This window comes from Pristis pectinata, chromosome 21 (genome assembly GCF_009764475.1).
Source record: "Pristis pectinata isolate sPriPec2 chromosome 21, sPriPec2.1.pri, whole genome shotgun sequence".
Taxonomy (NCBI): Eukaryota; Metazoa; Chordata; class Chondrichthyes; order Rhinopristiformes; family Pristidae; genus Pristis; species Pristis pectinata.
In genome coordinates, this window is record NC_067425.1 from 9,761,210 (window position 1) to 9,787,073 (window position 25,864).

Consider the following 25,864-nt stretch of genomic DNA (forward strand, 5'->3'; position numbering starts at 1 on the left):
TCCCTTTCCTACAAAAGCTTTTGAATGACTGTATAGTGAGTCCAAATCGATAACTTGCAATTGCAGTCATGTTGGGAGACCACCAGAATATTGATAGCTACCTGATGCTGGCCCCAAAAGTTGGCGTCATAAATGGTTCTTTTCCCCCTGTTATTTATTCCTTGAGAATATTTATAATTTTCAAACATTAAAAGATGTTTCAAACCTGGATCAAAATAAGATGTAAGCTGTGTTAACCAGCAGCTTCAAACCTTGAGTGATACCATCAAGTATATGAGGTAATGGAGCATTACTATTGAAGTAAGTAATTGAACACAAAAGAACAGATCAATATGCTATATACCCACAGGTAATTATAGGTCATGAAAAGAAAATTGTTAATATTAAATGTAATTATTTTCCCACATTGAGCTATGTGGTCAATACCCCAGAAAATTACACGGAATAATGATCCCAGCATCCAGGAAATCCTGAGTACGTCTCGATCACTCACTCCTTTTGTTTTCATCCCAAGCAACAAATCGTGTGGAATTCAGCTCTTTTTATAGGTTGACATGCTTTGTATTTTAATGGAGATTGAATTTGGACTGTGAGAAACTTGGGGTGGTCGATTGGTACTTAGTAGTATTTTCAATGCTTTGTAATTAACAACGATATTTTCTGTAAACTGCATTTATTAATAATGCTGAGAAATACTTCCATAAATGTGAAGAATAACATTGTATATCCTCCAGATTTCCCCTCTGCATTCTTTCACAGAAAGAAACAGGTGCATTTGAATTCCCAGGATCTGGGTGTTGCTGGCAAGGCCAGCACTTGATGCCCATCCCTAATTTATTGAACTGAGGGGCTTGCTCAGGCCACTTTAGAGGAGAGTTGCAAGTCATCCTCATTGCAGTGGGTTGGGGAGGAAGGTTTCCAACGTTGTTTCCTGACTAAAAGGGACAGATTGTGGGTGAGGCTTGTGTGCAGACTCAGCAAGCTCCACTGTATAATAGATGATCCTGAGGCTCAAGTGGCCAAACTCTTCTTTAACCACTGACATTGTATGAAAAGAAGAACGACAATACAGGGCAAAATAGAAAGCACTGGAAACACTCATCAAGTCGAGCACGTCGGAGAGAGACTCAGAGTTAATGACCTTCTCTCAGAAATATAATACAGGATCATTGGATTAACTGTTCCTGAAATCTGACTATTAAACTCTGAAGGCAATAGTCCAGACCATTCATCAAAAAATACATTAAAGCTAAGTGCTTTTTCCAAAAAACTCAGTCTAAGAGGGAAGAAACTTTCCATGTCTGTCTGTCAGGAAGTTGAATATGTTTCCCTCATGTCCACCTCTGTACCCACTTTCCATTGGAGTGTCAACTTTATTTGGGGATCCCTCAAGTTGATGCACTCAAGCCTGTCTCTGACGGGACGAATATACAAAGGATACCAGGGCACGGGACGTAATTCAAAGAATCCTGCAGCCCAGTGTGCCTATAACAAGTCCTTAAAAGAGCCTTTTGAATATGCAGTTAGCACTGGTTGGAGACCTGCCCAGACTATGGCCCAATATCAGAGAGTTCATTTCCCGAATCTCCTGTCAAGGTCTCCATAGCACTTCTCCATAAACTGGATGATGTTACTGGTTGCTCCTTAAAGTTCTCCTCAACTTTGGCATTATGAAGAAACTTGGGGACTCATACTAATGTAATAAGGGATGAATAATTTTCTTTTCGGGTATGCGAAGCCCTGAGCAATGTGGGACTGTTGGTAACTCCAGGCTGGAGTCATGTTATAGACCAGAATGAGTAAGTGGCAGATTTCCATCACTAAAGGATATTAATGGGCCAAATGGATCTTTGCTACTTTCCTGGTCACTGTCAAGAATCTTAGATTTTTATTTCATATTTATTTACTTAATTAAATTAAACTTGCCCAGCCACCATGTGGAACTTGTGTCTCTATATCATTCCTCCAGGAAACTTTGTCCTTGCCCACTTCAGCAACTTGAAAATCATTTTTGATCACCTTGCTATAGGAAAGATGTTATTAAACTGGAAAGAGTGCAGAAAAGATTTACAAGGATGTTACCAGGACTCAAGGGAGAGGTTGGACAGGCTAGGACATTTTTCCTTGGAGCGTAGGAAACCGAGAGCTGATCTTGCTGAGGTGTATAAAATCATGAGGGCCATAGATAGGGTGAATGCAGTCTTTTTTTCCCCCAGGGTTGGGGAATCAAAAACTAGAGGGTCTACAGTAGGTTTAAGGTGAGAGGGGAAAGATTTAATAGGAACCTCAGGGGCAATGTTTTTTTTCCACAAAGAGGGTGGTACGTGTATGGAATGAGCTGCCAGAGGAAGTGGTTGTGGCAGGTACAATAACAACTTTAAAAAGACAGTGGATAGGTACATGGGTAGGAAAGGTTTAGAAGGATACAAGCCAAATACAGGCAAATAGGACTAGCTTGGATGGGTATATTGGTCAGCAGGGACTGGTTGGGCTGAAGGGTTTGTTTCCGTGCTATATGACTCTATGACTCTATATTATTTTGCCACCAAGACACTAGCTAATGAGAACATGCGTGATAACCACTTCACCTTAGCAGTAAAACAGTGTTTTATGTATTCACATGGTATAAATTGACTTAACAGAAGGCTACACTACATGAACCCTTAGGAGTTTAAATCAGTGGCATGGATTTGTCTATTTGAAGCAGTAGTCTTAAAGATGCAGGCCAAGGCTTTTGTTAAGTCTAACAATGCAGTCCAAATCCAAGATGGCCTGTGAGCACCAGAAGCAACAAATAGAAATCGCAGGATAAGGTATCGAGCAAACAGGTCACAAACAAACAAAGCAAACCTTTCAATTTCCTGAGGAAGTGACCCCTTAATGTGACTGATTTGGAACAATTGCACAAGACTGACAAACTCTTTCTTCTCATTCTAGCTGTCGTTGAGGCCTGTCTGCTGTACATGTTGAAACGCCGGGCTGCTGGCTTTCTGCGGAGTGATAAAGTAGCTGCACTTTTCACAAAAGTTGGGAAAACCTACCCAGTAGCCGGAGAGCTGTGCACAAAGGTTCAAGAGTTACAGCAGCAGGTGGATAACAAGTAAGTGGGAATCTTGGGTTCCCTATAAACTCAGGCTCAGGCTGGTCTTAATTTTTTTTATTATTATTTCTGGGACATATGAATTGTTGGTAAGGCTGACATTTATCGCCCACAACCAGTTGTTCTTGAACTGGCAGTATATTTCAGAGGGTGGTTAAAAGTCAACCACATCACTGTGGAATTGCATGTGGGCCAGACCTGGTAAGGAAGCAATAAACAATCTGCTGGAGGAACTCAGCGGGTCAAGCAGCATCTGTGGGAGGAAAGGAATTGTTGACGTTTTGGGTCAAAACCCTGCATCAGGACTAAGAGTGGAGAGGCGTGATGGCCAATATAAAGAGGAGAAGGGGGAGTGGTGAGAAAGGAGACCGAGGTCATTAGTGGACTGTGGTGGGGTGCAAGGTCACGCCAGGTAGGGGTGGAGTTGGGAGATAGCGGCAGGTGAATGAGAGATGGAAGCACGCAAAAAGAGGGGAAAAAAATTGAGAGGCAGATGGGGCAAGGTGGGAGGAGGGGAGGGTGAAGGTTGGAGACAGCTGCTGGAGGGAGATCAGCAGGAACACAAAGTGCTGCCAGTGTTGGACTCTGATAAGTAAATGAGGTGATAATGGGAACCATTAGGGGAGAGGTGTATGGCAGCTGGAACCAGACCTGGTAAGGGACAGCAGATTTTCTCTTTAAAGGCATTAACAAAGCAAATGGTTTAGTAAGAATTTCATGGTCAACATTATTGATAAAATAAAACTCCAATAATCCTGCATGCTCCGGACTTGCTCCTGTGTTGGCAGATTTTCCAGACTATCGGATCTAATTCTGTTAATACACCAACATGCTTTAAATTCACGTTTTATACATGCTACACAATATTCATACACTATTAAGTGAACTTGATAAGCTTAAAGGGTGTGGGAGTCAGAGCCCTAATGTGTTTCAGGAGATTGTGGGATCTGGGGCCCCAGTAGGTTTTGGGGGGATGTGGCAAACATCATCTGTGAGCCAGATGTCAAACCATAGAGATTTCCAAGTAGCCAAACAGCAGATTATCGGAGTTTTACTTCATTGGATTTTTTTTAAATCAGTATTTACTTAATTGAATTTAAACTTTCCAGCTTCCAGGGTGGGATTTGAACTCTAGCCTCTGGCTCATGGTCTAGACCTCTGGGCAACTTTTTCGCACAGAGGGTGGTGAAATGAATGAGCTGCAAGAGGAAGTGGTTGAGGCAGGTACAAGAGTATCATTTAAAAAGAACTTGGATAGATACATGGAGGGGCGGGGCTTGGAGGGATATGGGCAGAACGCAGGAAATTGGGACTAACTGGATGGATACCATGGTCAGCATGGACTCATTGGGCCAAAGAGCCTGTATCCATGCTGTATTACTCTATGACTCTGATTTACTAGTTCAATAATGTAACCACTATACTGTTGTTCCCCTTGAGTTGGGTTTCAAATAGGGTCTAGATGGAGCAGGTGAATTTTTGGCTTCACTAACTGTGGTATCTGAATGTTGCATGTTGGGAGGGGAAAGAAATGAGTGTTGTTGATTTACATTTACAGTGCAGAGGTGGGAACAAAGACCAATTGAAGGAATTACGCAATGAAGGTTCAATGTTGCATGGAATGGTGTCAGTCGGAATGGTCATTTGGCAGTGTCACTCTGATTATAGCCTTATTTCTTTCCATCTTACTGTGGTGTGCCCACTGTCAATAAACTATTGGTAGTCAGTGTGTACAAGAATGAATTCTGCCTTCATTTTATTTGCTCCTTAATTTATTGCCAAATCTTTACAGTTATTAAGACTAGACACACCAGTGGTGCAATTAATAAGTACATTAGAGGCTGGTAAAGTATTAAAGATGTACAGTATATATAATCAAATGTAGAATTTGAATCTCTTATTTCTCGACTTTGTGTAATAGTGTCCAACATTTTTCTCATGGTATCAATGTAATTGGATGGAAATATACATTTTTAATTTCTGCTGTAATCAAACTGTTGGCACAAGTTTGGAAAATAAACCTAATACTTGCCATTCTTCATGTGACTTGGACAGTAACTCAAGAGTCTATCATTGCCTCCCCACTGCTGGGAACAACACTGCTGGATTTGACCCTATCCTTGCCCAAAGTCCATCTACATGCATCCCTCAATTAAATTTCCCCCATTACCTTCTATGTTAAGAGATTATAAGCCTAGTTTTTTTGTGATCAGTCATATAATCTAACCTTTGGAACTCAACTAATATTCTGGAATCTGCACTTTGCTCCTTCCAAGACCAATAAATCCTTCCAGCGGTAAGGTACCCAAGGATATGAATTACTCCAGATATGATTGAGCCCAGCCATTACACAAATGTTGATAGCCTGAATTCCCATCAGAGTCTAGAGGCCGATGTGACATTAGACGTTTTGATATTTTTTCTACCTCAGGCTCCCCTGCATAAATGAGACAATGTTTTAACTGTTTTTCACAAGTAATTATAACCTGTTCAACCAGGATACTGATTTCCTTTCAAGCTTTAAACCCTCATGTATTTGTGTATATGTATGGCAGGAAAAATCCCTCAAATGGACAGGAATCTCTGAAGAGACAGGGATCGATATCCAAGACTCCAACCCTGACACCTCAAGCTATCAAGCATATCTGGGTGCGCACAGCTTTGTTTGAGAAGGTCCTGGATAAAATCGTTCAGTACATTGTTGATAACTCCAGGTAGGATTCCAGTATGAAGATATCCATAGAAGCATCAATTGTGTGAGCTTAGCAGCTCTGTTAGATGTCATTGCTCAATGTAGACTTGGCGCAAGAAAGTTGGCCCCTCAAACAATATCTAGATCGTACCTATTGTGTACCTCAATTTTGCCACTTTTTTAACTGACTGAAGGTAATGATAAACCTCAACACCTATTGATTAAATGCACAAGCAGTCGTGAGATGTGGGCAGCTGTTTTGCATCAATCGATTGAAGTTCAGTTAGGGCTATTTTGCAGGTGCAGTACACATTCATCAAATTAAATTGTTACCTCAATCCCGGTATTTTGTAGTATCAATGTTGGCTTAAAAACTAAAAAGTTGAGGCTTTTGGATCTAATTGGAGAGACAGTATTTTATTTCAAAATGGTTGTTTCACAGACTGAAAACCTAATCTATGTAGTTCAATCAGAAGATGGGAGATAAAAACATCTAGTGCCTTATTATGATCAGTAATTAAGATCTCAATTTAACCTATTTTAAACCAACACCAAATTGTTGACTTCTGAGGATTTTCAAGCCAAAGGGATTTCGAACTTATTTAATTCAATTGTGAAATAAATTATCAATAGTATCCAAAAGAATAATTGGACTGGATTGTGTCAAATACCTAAATGCAGCAGTCCCTAGGTTCTCCAAGAGTTCTGTTCCTGGGAACTGTCTGTAAGATGATTTCTCTAAGTCAGGAACATACATTTTCTACATATTATATAACCATACATACACTTGCAATAACTCTTTTATTTCATTGAATAATCACCCTAACATTACCCATAGTTAAACTGATGGAATATATACTGTATTCTGTCATTAATGAAACATTAATTTATTATCAGCTTGAAAAATGCTTTAAAAATATGGGAGAATTTGAGTAAAGTTAGATTTACATAAATCAGGTTATCCGTAACCCAGGAGCCACTGTATCAGAAACGTGAATATAATCTCTCATGATTAGTAAGTGTACAAAGGTGTTCTTCAGGTGACTTCTTCACTTTGAGCTTGTTCATGTATATTAACTTGAATTAAATTTTTTTGAGGTTGGCACTCCTCTTAAAGGTATCCTTTCCCCTGTGGGGTACTTTGCACTATTTGAGGGTCTGGTTTTGGATGGATGCTGAGAGTGCCCTAAGCTGAATCTGGATTGATATTTCCTTTTTCCCTGTGGGAAAACAACATTCCACTGCAGTGAAACATTTCAGGAAGCCATTAAGTAGATGCTCGTGATCATGAACTCCAATCCCCAATTCCTTCCCTCCTCCCCTACCGCCCCCTTGTTCTTGTGAATTGTGATATTGTTACTCACCGTATCAAGAATGCCCCTTCCTTAGGCGATTAGCAGTTTCCCTTATCATGCATTTAATCTCCTTAAAAATCATTTTCTATCCCCGGTGCCCTATAGTTAGTCAAGTGAAATTCCAGAATATTCCTACATCTTTCCTAAATTGTGGAACTCTGTAGGACTGAACTGAGATTGAATTCGAGGCCACAATCTTAGGCCTGTAGCTGTGTAATGTGTTGAGCCCATACAGCCACACCCAGCTTTAAGGTTTATCATTCAATAATGCTAATTCCAGGTGGAATGCTCTCTAATTCCCATCGTTAATAATATTCTGGACCTAATTTGAATTATGGGTGTAATTTTAAACAAGTTGGCTTACCGTTACACAGTATCAGCACAGGTTCATTGGCAGCCAGGTAGCAAGACAAATGCACACAACCCATGCTGTAAATGCACTACATGCTGCATTGGTTAAGCCACTCTGTGCTTGCCTGAAATTGGTGTAGGGCCCATTTCCAATGCAGTTGATGTCTTGGTGCGTGACTTGGACCCCTTTATTTATTCTTCTATCTGTGTGTGTGTGTGTGTGTGTGTGTGTGTGTGTGTGTGTGTGTGTGTGTGTGTGTGTGTGTGTGTGTGTGTGTGTGTGTGTGTATGTATGCGTATGTATGTGTGTGTGTATATACATACAACAAACCTGTGCAAGAGTCATACTTGTTTTCAGGTGACCCTCTGGAGATAGTCAAAAAGTAAGTTCAAGGACTTGCCTGAGAGTGGGGTCAGGAGGAGCAAGAATACTTCAGCTGGCTCTGTCTGGTGCTGGTCACCACTCATCAACATCTCAAGGGTCTGTTCCTGCCTGTCTTTCTGGCAATCTAGTTGGCACCATGATTTGCCTGATTAACTCCTTTTCCATCCTCTGGACCCAGTGAAGAGCCATAAGCTGTATCCACAGATCACCGCTGCAACCCTATTTGCTCAGGTACCACTGACGCTCTTGTTAGGCACCTGTAACGTGCTCTAGATTTGCACCCCATACCATAACTAAGACTTTATCTCTTGAAAATGATGCTGCTTACAGATTTCATATCTAAATATAATTGTATTGTTTTGTACCTTCTAGTAAATATTACGAAAAGCAAGCTCTAATAGCAGATCCAGTCTGTGGACCAATATTAGCATCTCTGCTTGGTAAGGTTCTTTTAATTCCTCATAGATTCATAATGTAGCCATTTTTATACATATATATAAAACCAAGAAATTTGTGTACGGTCTAAAAATTCCTGCCAGCTGCTTCCTGCTCATCCACTGAGTAAGCATGCCATATGTGTGATGTGAAGCCCTACAAGAATGGACAATATATCTCACCTTGGTAGGGGAGGGAGAGACAGTGATGATGCCATTGATTTTGGTATCTTCAGGCAGAAGCAAGGCAAAGAAATTACTCTCAAGGTTCTTATTTGCAATTTATCCTGCCTGTTTGAGATGAACTAACACTCTCATAACTCTGCATCAAAATTGAACAGTGCCAGTGCATTGGAATCTGTATAATTAGTGAGTAATTTCACTGAACCACAGAGGAAGTTTCAAATTAACTTTTTAAGGTAAGTGCTAGTTTGAAGTTCCAGTAAGGAACTCAGATGGGATTGCATCACTGAGAGTTTTAGCATTTTTTAAAGGTGCTGTTAAACCAACTGCTGATGGTGGGAATGAGTTGTGAATATAGTTTTCACAAGAAAACCAGTTTAGGGGTGATGCTTTGTCACAACGTTCTACAAACTTCATGGGTAGACATTACATAGCTTCAGAATGCAGTGCACAGCAAGGTAGTATCAATTGGTGAACGTGAACTCTAATCAGTGAGCATTGAGTGCTAAGGTTGATGACTATTGAGTGCTATCTTAGATTAGTGAACCCTTATTGCTTAGAATATTTTTGTGTTCTTTTCTCTACCTTCCTTGATCAATCTTTTTTTAAGTCTCTGTGTCACATGGCATTTATCAATAAAGCAGGAGGCAAATCTACAGCTCCTCCCAATGTCATTATTTAAAACAACATAATTATGTGGATCTCCTGTTCATTGGTATGAGTGATAGCAATGTGACTTAACTTTCCACAAAGCCCGATCAGTGCTTCCCTTTAATAATTGAACCAATGTCACAACTTTCCAACATATTTGTTACTTTTACTGTAGGAGAATATGTGACCTGAAGCCACCTTGTGTATTGAGTGAGATCCAATCCCAGCTGGACTGGGAAATGCAGGAATGAATACAATTTAATGGAGACTGTGATATTGCAAATGGCATAAGCAAATATTATCACGCATGCTACTAAAATGAATATTTTTATCATTTCAGTTCCAATTTGCTCTGCTTTAGCTTATAAAGAAATAATTATGTTTTCTGTTACAGTTGGTCCTTGTGCACTTGAGTATACAAAACTTAAAACTGCTGACCACTATTGGACAGACCCATCCGCTGATGAGCTGGTACAAAGGCACCGTATTCATGGTGCACATGGACACCAGGATTCCCCATCTAAACGGCCAGCTCTTGGTGTAAGAGTCAAATTAATATAAAATCTGTTGAACATACTTATTTTAATAAATAAATCTAATAAATGTTACAGTCTTGGAAATAAAACTGCTTTGCTAATTATTAAAGGAAAAGAGGGCTTTCTGCATCTTTTGTGTTGCTACTTGCTGATCAAGTGGTGCTGGTCAACCACATGTATGAGAGGGTTCTGAGCTTGTTTTTGCACAGTTGTACAACATTCCTAATGGGATGGAGAAGGCAAACCTAGGACATACTTTGCCATGTACTGAGCCAACAAGAGGGGAAGAGTTCAAGGTTACTTAGGAGAGTTGCTCTGGGTTCACTTGATACCAGCAAGTGGCACAGTAGGGCAGGCACAGTAGTGTAGCAGTTAGCATAACGCTATTACAGCGCCAGCGACCCGGGTTCAATTTTGGCTGCTGTCCGTAAGGAGTTCTCCTCGTGTCTGCATGGGTTTCTTCTGAGTGCTCTGGTTTCCTCCCACATTCCAAAGACGTACGGGTTAGGAAGTTGTGGGCATACTATGTTGTGCCGGAAGCGTGGCGACACTTGTGGGCTGCCCCCAGAACACTGTACAAAAGATGCATTTCACTGTGTGTTTCGATGTACATGTGACTAATAAAGATATCTTAATTGTTAATATCAAGTGAAATCAATAGGCAGATTGGAGTTTCCAGTTCACATGTTCAAAACCAAGAACGTAGAACTAATTGAAGAAATAGCATTCATTCACATGAGTGAGGAATGTTTATGAGAATGAATCGAAGGGGTCAAATAGCTTTCACATAAATCTGTCTAATTTCTTAATATCTCTGCATTGCGCCAACATATTAAATGGGTGTAAAGTTAAAAGTTCCTTCTTCTGGAGGCTCAGAGAGTAAATGTACTGTATAAATGAGACATTGACAAATTCAGTGTCTGGTCTCATGTTAGCTCATCACAATCGGGGCTGCCATCTTGCCTGTACAGTTGGGAGGATTGTTGTGATCTACTACAGTAATTGGACATTGGGTAAGGATCGAGCTTGGTTGAGGATCTCCTTTTCAGTGAGAAACCGGTGCTGACACTTCGGGTCAGAACTTGTGGATGATTAATCCCCACAGAGATGAAGTATCGGGAATCAGGATTATGAATGAACAGAAGAGTAACACAATCTCGTGTTTAATCATGCTGGTGGATTTGTATTTTATAGATAAGGAAGCGCCACTCAAGTGGAAGCATGTCGGAAGATAAATTTGCAGCTTCGGCAAGAGAATATGTGGAGTCATTACATCAAAATTCCAGAACACATCTTCTGTATGGAAAAAATAATGTACTTGTCCAGCCGGTAAGTAGTGAATAGCAAGGAAGGTTATAACCCGAGGCAACAGGGTCACCAAAAACAACACTAAGACTTCAGTGGTGCCCAGTGTATTGAAACCGATTGAAAGGACTATATGCTAGCTACTGGCTAACATCATAACCCCTTACTTGCTGCAGTGCTTTATGCCAGCTGCAACCCTTCAATTGCTGTGGTCACATCCTTCGAGAAAGTATTGAAAACAAAAGAAAAGAAGAAATTCCAGTTTAATTAATGACTGAAATTACATGGATGGGAAGTGGTTCAAACGCGGAGAAATGGGACTAGCCCAAGTAGACAACTTGGTCGGCATGGACGAGTTGGGCCAAAAGGCCTGTTTCCGTGTTGTATAACTCTATGACTCTGTGAAATGAACGACAGCCTTTCATAAGTTCTATATCCCAAAGAGTTCTAACAATACAGCACTCCCTCAGTACTGCAGCAGTGTGTCAGTGTAGATTTTTGTATTCAAGTCTGAGGGGCAAACTTTAACCCACAACTTTCTATCACTGCAGAAGTGCCTAAATGAGTTGATATAAAAAAAATCTCAGCTGTATTTTTTTCTCTCACTCAAAGATTTGCATCAGCTCTGTAGTCTCCTGTGTTGTGTAAAGCTAGAGTTGTACTTAGGCCAGATCTGGCAGGGAAGGACATTAGTAAATCAATTCTGACAAAAGGTAGTGAATCTGAAACATTGACTCATTTTCTCACCCTATAGATATTGCCTGACCTGCTGAGAATTTGCAATGTTTTCTGCTTGGTTTTGTTTTTTTTATGATAGTTTGCTGGCTTTCGTGCCTTTCATTCTGGTGCTAATCCATAAATTTAGTAGATTTACTGAGTTCAGTTTTACATTTAACCATGGTGAATTCTGCTAGGTTATCACTACAACCACTTGGTCATTAGCCAAGCAATCATAAATTAGCAGGTGGAAGAAATGTATGCAAATACGTTAACTGGTGCCTTCTCATGACTGGGGTGGAATTCGGATATCTGACCATGGTGATTAGATGTCAAGTTAGCAAGCCATGTAAGAGGGTACTGCTCACTCCGAATCCTTAGTATGGTTATTCTACAAAGCAAAGCATTCCATAGTTGTACCAGCAATGATCCCTGATGAGAAGAAATTGAATAATGTTGTCACTCAATAAATTTGTGACTAAATCTAAATCTTTATAGATCTAAAAATATTCTAAATTTATTGTCTCTATCTGTTGAAAATATCGAAAGATCTGACAGCCCAATCAACTTGAAATTGGTTTGGAATGCAGCTGGACACTTTTCAACAAAATATCAAAACCCATTTAAATGATTTTTGTCACAATTGATAATGTGAATCATCAGTGAATCAAAAGGAATGAAGTAAGAGATTTAATGTTAACAATAATTGTGTATTGAATAATAATTAATTGCCCAGCCCTGCATGAGGCATCTTGCAGAATTCTCATGTGATGTTGTACTACCCTACTCTCAAACCCTCCCCATCACTCCAGGTCATTGCCCACAGATCTCCCTCACCTGAATGTATGGGGGGAGAAAAAAAGAGAAATTCTTGCATTTATACAGTACCTTTCCAAGATTTACTAAAATGTCTTGCAGGCAGTGAAGTACATTTGAAGCGTATTCACTGGCACGATGCATGAAATGCACTGTCAGTTTGCATATACAAGGGTTGTGGACCACTTGTCATAATGACTAGATAAATAACATTATTAAAACAGATCAAGGCTTAACAATCATCAGGACACTATAGGTAACCCTTCTGCTCTTCAAGATAGTCCATTACATCTTTTGTAGTCAAAAAGCAGATGTGGCTTCAGATTAATGCAACATCCTAAAGGTACTGTAGCACTCCCTCAGTACTGCACTGTGATGGCAGCCTGTTTTTTTTTCCCTGGATTAAGACCCGTAGCTTTCTGATTCAGGTAAAACACTTCCAACTGAGTGGCTGAAACCAATCATGGCTTGGCTGATATCTGGAATAAAATATGTATTCTGTACTGACTGCGATATTGAACTGTCGATCTCTGTTACCAAAGAGCTGTCATCCATGTTGGAACCTGCACAACTCGAGTTAGAAAAGGCAAGAGAGGACACTTACTCCCCCAACCCAGTCCTTTCTTGCCTGTTTCCTGTCTGTCCTGATTTAATTTATGATATTAAGTAGGGTGTAGCCACATAATTTGCCAAGTTTGTTAAAAATGCTTTCAATTATCATTTCATTTGCTATTTTTACCCCATTAGAACGAGGATTTTCAATGCTGGATTGTTTTTTTTTCCCCCCCTCCACTATTCCACCCAGCTCCCAACTCTTGCTGAACTCTGCTGGTACAGTCAGTGAAGTCCTATCTGCTGTATCACAGTTTCGCTCTCATTGTTGCCCCATCTGGTGGCCAGGCTGGTTACTGACAATGTAAGAAATCTTTTTCTAACTGTCCAATGAGATGCAGAAATCCAGAATGCAGAATTTTAAGTTAAACTGGTCTCCCACTATATTAGTGCCTCGTCAATAGACATGGCAAAGCACCAGTAAGAGTCCTGGACCCATTAGTGACCCACTAAATTTTCCAGTAGTAGCTACCAGCAATATTTTCTGGTGCAAGTGTTTTTTTAATGGAATTCAGCAGAATTATTGCCAAACAATTTCTCTGATTTTATATTTAATTTTACCAATGTGGAACCTCGTTCTTTCAGAATTGGAGGTTTTAATTTTTTACCTTTTCTCCCTTTCTCGGAAGTTATAATCCCATCCTTGCTTGTATACGATTTAAATCTAATCAAAATTCTTGGTTTCAACTCTGTGTGCCATGGGGAGAATTATAGTACTTTAATGAAGAGGACCACTATTTCTTGTTGTTCTCACTATCAACTGCCTTCTAAAGAGGACAGTCCACTGGACATAACAGAGGACTACAACTGAATGCTGAATTATTCATGAAATCTCTGCAACAGTTGTTGTATTTGGCAGCAACATATTCATTTATATCAATGTAACACCTTTTTCCCATCACGGTTATTATGGAAGAAATGCAACAGCTGCAAAAAGATGCCACAAACGGCAACATGGAATCAGGCAGATGGGATTGGTCGAGGGGTGGGTAATAGCAAGGACACCAGTCATAACTCACTTGCTATTCTTCAGTATGGTCCAACGAGATTTGTACATCCATTTTAGAGAGCAGATGGGAGCTTAATCTATCATCTCATTCAAACAACAGCACTATCAGCAGTGAGGCACTCCCTCAGCACTGGACTTAATTTTGGGCTTGTTGATGGAGTAGGAATAATCTCACAGTTTTCTCACAGTTAAGTCCCTGACAATGAATACAGGAAGTGAGCAGTAGGCCCAATGGTATCTGTGGACGGGGGAAAGTGTTTAGTGTAATGACAGCAGAGTTTACTTCCGAGCATCTTGTATATTTCCATGTTCAGTAATGCTCTGAGACTCCTCAGTTAACAGCAAAATGGAAATATTTTTACCAAGTGGCAATTCAAGAAGGCAACAGAGTAACCCAATTTCTCAACGAGGAATAAGGAATAAATAGCACTTGCATATGGGAAAGTAACTCCTTTTTCTTCTTAAAAAGAAGCACCTTGTATTTATTTCATATCTTTCATAAAGTAAAATGCCTCAAGGCATTTCACAGTACTGGAGGTCAGAGCTGAAAGAATGGTGAATTATCCAAGCCTTGTGGGCTGGCAAAATTTCAAGAGGTAATGTATGGTTGAGGCAATGCAACGATATGGGAAAAAAAATAAGAAAAAGGTTTTTAAATGTGGACATTTATTTCTTATAAAGCAAATATTCACAATTTGGAAGCTCTGCCCTCAAGTCACCTGTGCCACCGTGCATCTTAAGGAAATAAAATTGCTATTGTGTCGATATTTCTACTTACTTCGACAGAAGGAGGATGTGGAGACAGTTCCAGGATACCTGTCCCTTCACCAGTCTGCAGACCATTTAACCCTGAAGTGGACCCCAAATCAACTCATGAATGGAACTCTAGGAGATTCTGAGCTTGAAAAGAGGTAAGTTGAGTTGAGGCATTCTCAAAACCACAATACTTTTGATGCTGTAACAATCTTTGCTGCCCTGTGCTCGGATACCTTTGTGCACCAAAAGTAATAGACTGCTAATTGCCTAAAATATCCTAAGCTTTGATTCAGATTTCCTTCGTGTATGGGTGTTTATTTGCATGATTTCCAAACTTCTCTGGTCTTATTTCAGGACTGCAGCATCTGCAGTTCTGTTTTGTTCTACATGTGATCCACTAATACATCAGCAGGCATTGCCAATGTGAGTGCCAGTGCAACATGCAGTGATCAATACATCTCGGAGCCAGGAATTTCCTTATGGATTCCCTTTCCTCAGCTCTGGATTTGATGGAAAACCCAATGACGAGGGATTCAATGGGAGAAACTCATGGGAATCTCTTGGTGTACATATTTGCTGTGAGATTGTACGACTAGGATTAAAAACAGAACATGCTGGAAACACTCAGCAGATCAGGCAGCATCTGTTCATTAGTACTAGGAAAGAGAAAAACAAGTTTAAGTAGCAGTGAAGGTGGGAAGGAGTTGGGAATGGGTTTCTTTTTCCACAGATGCTGCATGACCTATTTTCCTTTCAGATTTCCAGCATTTGCCATTTTGTTTTCAATTTCATGCACAGTTAGGATGTTGATTGAGGGAAAATGATTAGCCAATTACAATAAATTTCTGAATCGAGTATTAAAAGTTGTTTTCAAAATTGCAAAGAAAATTCTTTATTCAAAATAACTTTGAAGTTTTTTTTGGCTTGTTTTCAGCGTCTACTGGGATTATGCCTTAACTGTGCCATTACATCAGATAGTCTGCATTCATTGCCATCAACAGCGTAAGTGATTCTTCATCTTGGCCGTTTGTACATGTTTTTCTGACGTACATGTCTGTTAATACTGTGGCTATGAAAAAAGACTGACAGCATTGTTTATGCCATTTTTCTAATATGTGATCCAACCAGACAGTTTCATATTCTTCTAATATTTAAAGTTAATATTCACATTATATTCTCAGGCATCCATTTGGCACATTGAATTTATGCTGAGTTTCAGAGCAATCCCATTTCCCCCACTTAATTTCCCTGTAACCTGTTCTTTCTCACATGCCTGTCAACTTCCCCCACCCTGATTCTCCTATCACCCATCTACACTAGGGGTAATTTACGGGAGAAAATGAAGCTGCCAACAAACACATCTTTGGGATGTGGGAGGAAACCGAAGCGCCCAGGGAAAATGCACGCAGTCACAGGGAGAATGTATGACATCCATACACTTGGGACAAGAGGTCAGGATCGAACCTGGGCTGCTGGAGCTGTGAGACAGCAGCACTACCTGCCTGCACCACTGTGCACCCCCATTACATTTACCTAAGTGTAAAAGAGGCGATTCTGGCCAAGACTGCTGGTGTTGTACACTGTGCATCTCGTGAATCCTCAACCGTAGTGAATTTAAATTCTCGAGCAGTAATACAGCTTTATACTGGTTTTGTTATAATGGGATATTACTAGGCGATGTTAGGATGTAAACATATTGTGACTGCAGGTGACTTGATCATTGCTTAGACAGGGAAGCAATACACTGTGATGTAAAGTGAACCTAAGAAATGAGTGGTTAAGTGGGTGTAAAACGCAGACCACCCTTAAGTATGAGGGAATGTTAACTGTGGAAAAACTAAGATCAAGGCTGAACTTCTGTACCACCTTCCTGCCTTAACTCCGTATCCCTTGATTCCTTTAATATCTTAAAAAAAAATCAATAATGTTACATAATTATGTAGATGGATAAGGTTTATAAAGGCTATTAATGTGATTGTTTATTCTTTAGTTGTCAGTCATGACTCTGCTGGCGCACTCTTGCCTCCGAGTCAGAAGTCCCACTTAAGAGACTTAAACACAAAAGTCTCAGAGGGACTGCTGGAAATGCTGACTTTTAGAATACACATTAAGCCAAAGCACTGTCTGCTCTCTCAGCTAGAGATTAAAATATCCCATGGCACTTTTTCAAATAAGAGCAGGGAAGTTACTTCCAGTGACCTGGCCAGTCATCAGTTCTTTAAAACACAAAACAGATAGTCTGGTCGTTATCATATTGCAGACAGCTGTATGCACATTGACTGTTGCATTTCGTACATACAGAAATTAATACACTTAAAATAAAGTATTCGTTGCCTTGACACAAAAATTGGTGGAGTTGTGGATAGTGAAAAAGGTTGTTAAAGGATAAAGATCAGCTGCAAATATGGGCAGAGAAATGGCAGGTGGAGTTTAATCTGGGCAAGTGTGAGGTGTTGCACTTTGGGAGGTCAAATGGAAGGGGAAAGTATACAGTAAATGGCAGGACACTTAGGAGCAATGATGTATAGAGGGATCTGAGGTTCAAGTCCATTGCTCCCTGAAAGTGGTACATTATTAGATAGGGTGGTAAAGAAGGCATATGGCACACTTGCCTTCATCGGTTGGGGCATTGAATATAAGAGTCACAAAGTCGCATTGCAGCTGTATAAAACATTGGTTACGCCACGTTTGTGGATCCATTACAGGAAGGATATGGAGGCTTTGGAGAAGGTGCAGAAGAGGTTCACCAGGATGATGCCTGGATTGGAGAGTATTAGCTACAAGGACAAAATTGGATTGTTTTCTCTGGAGCATCAGAGGGCTAGGAGAGACTTGATAGAGGTTTATAAAACTGAGAGGCATAGATAGGGTAGATAGTGAGAGTCTTTTTCCCAGGGTAACTAGGCCAAATACTAAAGGACATAGCTTTAAGGTGAGGGGGGGAGTTTAAAGGAGATGTGTGGGGCAAGTTTTTTTTTCTTACACAGAATGGTAGGTGCATGGAACACGCTGCCAGGGACGGTGGTGGAAGTGGACATGATAGTGATGTTTAAGAGGCATTTAGACAGACACATGAACGTGCAGGGAATGGAGGGATATGGACCATGTACAGGCAGAAGGGATTTAGTTCAATGTGGCATCATGGTTGGCACAGACATAATGGGGCCTGTTTCTGTATTGTACTGTTTTATGTTCTATGATTGTAAAGCACTTTTTGGATGACCTGGAAGTCTATCTTCTCTACTGTTTAATGTCATGGGTGGTTGGTTTGTACATGATGTGGATATGACGGGTAATGTTGTTGTTCCTTCGCCAGCTGACAGTGGCGGAACATTGGTGTTGGTGAGTCAGGATGGAATCCAGAGACCTCCACTCCACTTTCCCCAGGGTGGCCACCTGTTGGCCTTCCTCTCCTGCCTTGAAAATGGGTTGCTACCACGAGGACAGCTTGATCCACCACTTTGGTCGCAGCGAGGAAAGGTAGGTCAATATCTCAAGCCATTTTTGAACTGCTGCCATCTTACAGAGAGACTTGCATCTTTGGTTTTAAGATGAAAGTAGTTTTCTTGTAAGTCTTCTCAAGTGTCTCTATTTCCTAACAATAATCTAGTGACCAGAACTGTAAGAGTGGTGCAACCAAGGTTTGGTACAGGCTCATCTAAACTTCCATCCTTTTCAGCTCTTTCCCCTAGAGAGAAATCCAAATACTAGTTTTTTTTTTGTAATAATCTCACTAACCCTGGGTGCAACTTTCAGTAATCAATGTATTTGTTCTCCGAGATCCTTTCAATCCTCCACAGTACCTAGACTCACAACTTTCAAGTAATAAGTGACTTCTCTGTCCTTAATTTAAAAAAAGCTATCTTACATGTATCTGTGTTCACAAGATCACAAGACAAGGGAGCAGAAGCAGGCCATTCGGCCCATCGAGTCTGCTCCAAGGAAAGGGAAATAGAAATGAGAAATGGGGAATGGGGGAAGAAGAAGAAGGAAAAAAAAACTATTCTAATCCCAATTACCGGCCTTATCCCCATATCCTTTGATATCCTGACTATTTAGATATCTATCTATCTCCTCCTTGAACTTCATTGACCAATTACTAACAAGCTGACTAATTACTGTTAATGCTTGCAGTTCTCCTCTATGTTGACTCCCCATCTCCATCCCATCAAGTTTGGTATCATCTACAAATCTAGAAAGTGTATTTGATCTCAAATTATTAATGTAAGTTATGAATAGCAGTGGTCCCAACAATGATCCTTACAGAACATCATCTTGTACCTCCTACCGCTGGGATCAGATCAGGGTCAGATTGGCCATAGTCAGATTGAGTTTTGATTTTGTACCTGAACAGATCTTTAATCAATCATGAGAGTAACAGAATTAATATTTCAGGTTTTTTTATTTGATTTTGTAACACGGCTGTTGTTCCTCCCAAACTCCAGGGTAAAGTGTTTCCAAAGCTGCGGAAAAGGAACAGCAGAGCCAAATCTATGGACCAAGAAGAGCAGATAGTGGAAGAAGTAGCTACTGATTATGTATTCAGAATAATATATCCTGGACAGAAGAATGACTATGGTGAGTTTATTTACAATGAATTACTGCTGTCAGCTTATCTGCTGATTCCCAGCGAATTCCTGATGTTTAGTATCATCGTGCTTCGCGTGACCTTCCTGGTTCATTGAAACACAAACATGTTTCATTTTTAATACATATCCATTTTCCTTTGCGTTATTACCTTATCTGGAATTACTGGACTAAAGGAGCATGGTACCTCCCTGTCTGCCTGACCACCTGCTGCCAAAGTTGTTTGGTTTGATAGAGGATGAGGGCCTGTTGGTGATTTAATGTTGACAGGTGCTGTTGCTTTAGTGCATGCACCAGGCAACATTAAATCACCAACACCTGGTATACACTCTGAAATATTAAGTCACTAATTGCCCACTGATATATTAAATCACCTACTACACCCACCGTGTTATGTTTCTGGCAATTTGCACCCAATTTACTAGCTGGTTGACAATTTGATTTACAACATGGTTTAAGAATCAGGGGATTTCTTTTATAGATTTTACATGTTTGAGTATCTGATTTCTGGGATTCAGTGAAAGCTAGCAATTGTAAGAGGACATAAAATTAGCTGATTTATGTTAAGCTTTTCACCGGCAGAAATTGTAATGGTTATCTGTATCTGTGTCAGTCTCCCCTGTGCCTGCATCTATGTGTCTGTCTGTTTTTTTTATTATCCATAGAATAGTAACAGCAAAGAAATAAGCCATTCAGCCGACCCCATCTATGCTGACGCTCAGAACAACTCCATTTCCATTCCTGGCCTTGCAAATTTTTCTTCATCAGATATTTATCCAGTTACTTCTTGAAGGTAACAATGGAACCTGCCTCCACCACATCTGCAAGCAGTGCATTCCAAATCCCAATCACTTGCTGCTTAAATAATGTTTTTCATGTCGCTCCTAATTCTCTTCCCTTTTTTTTATGCCCATGGCCATCAAAGGGAACAGCCTCCCTCTTATCCACTCTGCCCAGACCCATCATTATTTTATATACCTCTGTTAAATCTAACCTCAGTCTTCTCTGTAAATAAACTGCACCTCTCTAATCTATCCTTATAACTGTTTTCTTCATCCCAGGAAACATTCTTGTAAGTCTTTTCTGGACCCTCTCGAACACTCTCTCATCCTTCCCATTATGTGACAACCAGAAATGAATGCAGTATTCAAGTTGAGGTCAGACCAGTGTTGAACAAAGGTTGATCTTCCCTGCTTTTATATTCTCTGCCTGAATTGATAAAGCCCACAGTTGTTTAGGCGTTAGTAACTGCTTTCTCAACCTGCCCTGCCACTTTAGATTTGTGCACACGAACCTGCTCCTGCACCATTTTACACCGGTACCCTTTATTCTATATTACTACTTTTTATTCTTCCCACCAAAGTACATTAAAATTTCATCTGCCATTCCACTAGCCTGTCTATATCCTGCTGCAATCCATCAGTAATCTCCTTGCATCTCACAATTCTGGCAAGTTTTTGTATCACCCACAAATTTAGAAATTGTGGCTGGAACCCCAAGTATAGATAAAAAGAAAAAGCAGCAGCACTAATATCAGTCCCTAGAGGACCTCACTACTCACCTTCATCCACTCTGGAAAACAATCATTCACCATGGCCCTCTTATGGAGCCAACTTTGGATACAATCTCTCAATGTCCCATTTATACCACGTGCTTCAACTTTGTTAATGTCTTTTATGTGGCACCTTATCAAAGGCCTTCTGGAAATCCATGTATACCACATCAAAGCATGACCCTCATCACTTCTATCCATTACCTCATCAAAAAATTTCTATCAAATTGGTTACACACAATATGCCCTTAACAAATTCAAGCTGGCTTGTCTTAATTAGTCCATTTTCCACTCGATGACTATTAATCATGTCTTGGATCAATGCCTCTAAAAGCTTTCCCACCACTGAGGTTAAACTGACTGGCCTTAGTTGCTGAACATATTCCCATTTTTGCACAAGGGAGTAATATCCGTCACTCTCCATTCCTCCAGCATCGTTGAATGATTATGGTCAGTGCCCTCATGATTTCTTCCCGTGCTTCCCTCAAGATCCTAGGGTGCCTCCCTTTCTTCCTGGTGAGTTACTAAGTTATATTTTCTTGTACCCCCATGCTATCAACTTCCAGCATATCTGGTACTTGTTCATAGGACTGTCCATCTTTAATTGCCCCTAAACTAAGAAGCAGTTAAGATAAAGCCACACTGATGAATCTAGAGTCACATGTAGGCCAGGGGCGTAAGGACAGCAGATTTCCTTCCCAAGGCCTGAGTTAACCATTTAGGATTTTATAGAGTCAGAGTACTACAGCACAGGAACAGGCCCTTTGGCCCATCTAGTCCATGCTGGCCTGGTTTTCTGCCTAGTCCCATCTACCTGCACCCGGACCATATCCTTCCAAACCCCTCCCATCCATGTAACTATCTAAACTTCTCTTAAGTGTTACAATTCAACCCGCATCCACCACTTCCGCTGGCAGTTCGTTCCACGCTCGCACCACCCTCTGAGAGAAGTAGTTCCCCCTCAGATTCCCCTTAAATATTTCACCTTTCACCCTAAACCTATGACCTCTAGTTCTAGTTTCACCCAACCTGAGGGGAAAGTGCCTGCATGCAGTCACCCTATCTATTCCCCTCATAATTTTGTATACTTCTGTAAGATCTCCCCTCAAGTCCTAACCAATTCAACCTTTCCCTGTAACTCAGATCCTCAAGTCCCCGCATCATCCATGTAAATTTGCTCTGCACTCTTTCAAGCTTAGACATTTTTCCTGTAGGTAGGTGACCAGAACTGCACACAATACTCTAAGTTTGTCCTCACCAACATCTTGTACAACTTCAACATAACACCCCAACTCCTGTACTCAATGACCTGACTTATGGAGGCCAATGTGCCAAAAGCTCTCTTTACGACCCTATCTACCTGTGATGCCACTTTCAAGGAACTATGGATCTGTATTCCCAGGTCCCTTTGTTCTACCTCACACCTCAGTGCCCTACCATTCACTCTAAAGTCTTACCCTGCTTTGTCCTCCCAAAGTGCAACACCTCACACTTGTCTGCATTAAATTCTATCTGCCGTTTTTCAGCCCATTTTCCCAGCTGATCCAGATCACTTTGCAAGCTTTGATAGCCTTCCTCGCTATCCACTACACCCCCAATCTTGGTGTCATCCGCAAATTTGCTGATCCAGTTTACCACATTATCATCGAAATCACTAATATAGATGATAAACAACAACGGACCCAGCACCGATCCCTGCGGCACACCACTAGTCACAGGCCTCCAGTCAGAGACACAACCATCTACTACCGCTCTCTGGCTTCTCCCACTAAGCCAACTTTGAATCCAATTGGCTACTTCATCCTGAGTGCCAAGCCAGTAGTTTCATTGTTATTATTACCAGGGCTAGCTTTATGTGTGTCTGTCTGTCTCTTAGTCTCCTCTGTCTTTTTGTCTGCTGTCCTGCTTGCCTGCCTCTGTGGTTACCTGTGGGACTGTCACACCTGAGAGAAGAAGGGTCGAAGGTGCTGCCAGCACCTAAGTTGTAGACCGTATGAAGAAGAGCATTTATAGAACTGGGGGAAGGAAGATGAGATGGCTGTATGCCCTGCAGACAGCAGCCTTCAGTTGTTGTAGTGCCTCTGATCTCTCCCCTGTCCACCACATCTGTGAAATGATAGTGACCCTTCCCTGTCAGTGCGTTTGCTCTTACAGCATACCATTGCCTGCTGGTTGTGGAAGCAAGTTTGCCATGTGTGGCTCACTGAACAGTTGTGATGATGTTGATTTAGACAGAAAAGTATAGATTATGCATGGAAGAGCCTCCTTGTGTTGTGAGGGTTATAACTGAAGGCAAACAGCAGCTACTCAGTGTGGAAGGAAGAACAAAAGTGGACAAACATAATGAAGCCTAGGTCCTGTGATTGGAAGTGAGTGAAGTAAAGTTTCAGTGTTCTGGGGTTACAGTCGGTGCTGACCGGACCTTAGCATATTTCGTCATATCATTGTTTAAGTTTTAATTTTTGACAAATGGGCTACTGTGGTGCTTGCATTTGTTCAGCCGCCTCGAACCACTGTTGCTCGGCTCCCTTTTTCCTAACTGCTGGTGGGACCTCATTTCCCACACTGATCTCCATGATTTCTCTGCAGGGGTTTCCATGTCATTATCTGCAAATTGATTAGCCCCTAGTAGAAGTCATGGTGGATTTTGCCTGGTAAAGTTTCAAGTCTGAATTGTGTTGTACTAGTAGGATCAGCCTCTCCTTTTAACAGTTGCAGGCTCCCTTTAAATGGCAAAGCTGCCACATGGGTTCCTATTTACCAACCCTACCCCTCCTCCTCTCCACCAACATCAAGCTCAGGAAACAACTGTTCACTCAATAAATGGGAATAAGGGAAAGCTAAATTTGGTTTGTGTGTCCCTTGTTACCAGGTGAAGCAGCATATCTGTTTTGTGTTTCTCTTGATTGGAAATAAATTTCCAAATGGAAAATGACAATTGCATTGACCTCATGAAGGACATCTTTACAGCCCTTTCTTTATTCATTGTGGATGATCTTTTTTTATAGATTGAGCTAAATAATATTAGTCATCCCATATTCCCCTTATCTTGTGATGTGAGTCTTGACGGTGAGTTTATGCAGGATATCCATCTGTGGATGGTGTCACAGCCAAACCTGATGTTCTGCACAGGTCCTCACACCCAGGAGGGATTGTCAAGTGGGTATTGGGAAATGAGAATTTTACAATATTTTACAATACAGATGTTGAAGCCAATTGCAAAACTTTGGTTGAGATCAGCATCAATGTGTGTTTACTAAAAGTAGAAATGATGGTGTGAATTCCCCTCTTATAAGTATCACTACCTATGTATGAACGTGTTTACACCCATGGGTATGTTGTGTATTAAGATCAATTCCTTCTGAATTCCTTCATAGTTTACAGTTGTGTTTTCTAACTGCTATGCAAGAGTGTACAGTTTAAAGCAGGTTAACGGAGAAATGGTGCCGGGTTCAGTAGATTACAGCACAATTTTTGGCATGTTATTAATTGCCAATAATGTCGCTGGCAAGAGGGCAGTGTGTAAGTGAACTGTGCGGTGAAGGCATGCTCCTCATTAGCCCTTTCAATCTTTTCTTTAAGCAGTAACTATTAACTACCACCACTTAGCCGCCAGCCGCTCCATCTCGGTCGAAGATGATGAAGACGACGAGGATAGGCTGCATGAAATGATTTCTATGATCTGCTCACGGAACCTCACAGCTCCTAAAATGATGAAAGGTTTTTATGCAGCTTGGCCTAATCACACTTGAAGTGATATGCAAGATGTGCAGTGCACCACACAGAGTCTCATCCCAAGATTCAACAGTGTTGGCATTACTTTACCAAACTGGTTAAAAATCTGGAAATTCTTTTGGCCCATTTGAACCTTTGGTACACTGATTTCCCCCTCCTCTCTCAAGTTCCCTGCAGGCTAATAAATATTGGGCAAGTTTAGCCAGTGACTAACAGACTAGGAAACCCCTGGTTCCAGCTCTGATACTGGCTGATCACCAGACATTTTGCTGTTGACCTCTGGGCAATCTTTGGTCTCATGATTGAGGAACTGAGCAGGGACCCTATCACTGTCTGCATGTCCAATGATCTTTGCTGGAGGTGCATATGTGCAGGCAGTAGCAACAGCATTAAGTGCATGCATTTCCCCTGCGCCTTATCATAGTCAAGTGCTCTAGAGCTCAAGTGATTCATGAGTGCTTAATCAGGCAAAAATTAGCACTGAGCTACATAGGACTGGTGACTAGAGCTTGGCTGAAGGGGGAGGAAAAGCACTAGGCTGGATTCTGATCTCCCCTGAAGTCTGATGCACTTCCTGGAGGCCCACAAGATGATTGACCTTAAGAATCCATGATTGAATACCAATGAAAGAGGAGAAAATTGTCCAGAGAAAAACCAGATTTACTTTCACATTAAGTTTACTGAAGCCTTACACTATAGTTTTTTCTTTTAAAAAAAAATTGGAAAACAAATCAAAAGCAGTTCAGCTATATTCCATGGTAAGCAACTTGAAAGTAGTTAAGTTGAAGATATTGCAATCTGTAGTGGTAATTATCACCTCCTGTCTGTGCCACCTGGAGTAATCAGTAATCTGCTTCTACTCTCTAATGTAAATAGACACTTGCCATACTCTAAGCCATAATACTGATGAAAAGTACTTATGAATATAATTGTTACAAATATTCCTGTGTGCTTCCCCTCCCCTAGCTTTCTGGTTCCTTTACAAACTTCTCATAAAACTTAGAGTGAATACTTCCAGTTTTTTTTAAGGAAAAACATGAACCCATCTGATGAGAGATACTCTTTCTAATAGTGGACTAGTGAATTTC

The 25,864-nt window shown here is 40.8% G+C and overlaps 1 protein-coding gene across 1 annotated transcript in view; it reads left to right on the forward strand.

Moving 5' to 3' along the window:
* Positions 1-25,864, forward strand: part of sgsm2 (small G protein signaling modulator 2) — a 184,611-nt gene that overhangs the window by 122,177 nt on the left and 36,570 nt on the right. Inside the window, exons 4-12 of the mRNA XM_052035214.1 lie at positions 2,938-3,100; positions 5,656-5,814; positions 8,256-8,323; positions 9,546-9,691; positions 10,882-11,016; positions 14,933-15,057; positions 15,837-15,904; positions 18,219-18,382; positions 19,348-19,480. Coding sequence (XP_051891174.1) covers positions 2,938-3,100; positions 5,656-5,814; positions 8,256-8,323; positions 9,546-9,691; positions 10,882-11,016; positions 14,933-15,057; positions 15,837-15,904; positions 18,219-18,382; positions 19,348-19,480 — 1,161 coding nt within the window. The remainder of the gene's footprint in view (positions 1-2,937; positions 3,101-5,655; positions 5,815-8,255; positions 8,324-9,545; positions 9,692-10,881; positions 11,017-14,932; positions 15,058-15,836; positions 15,905-18,218; positions 18,383-19,347; positions 19,481-25,864) is intronic.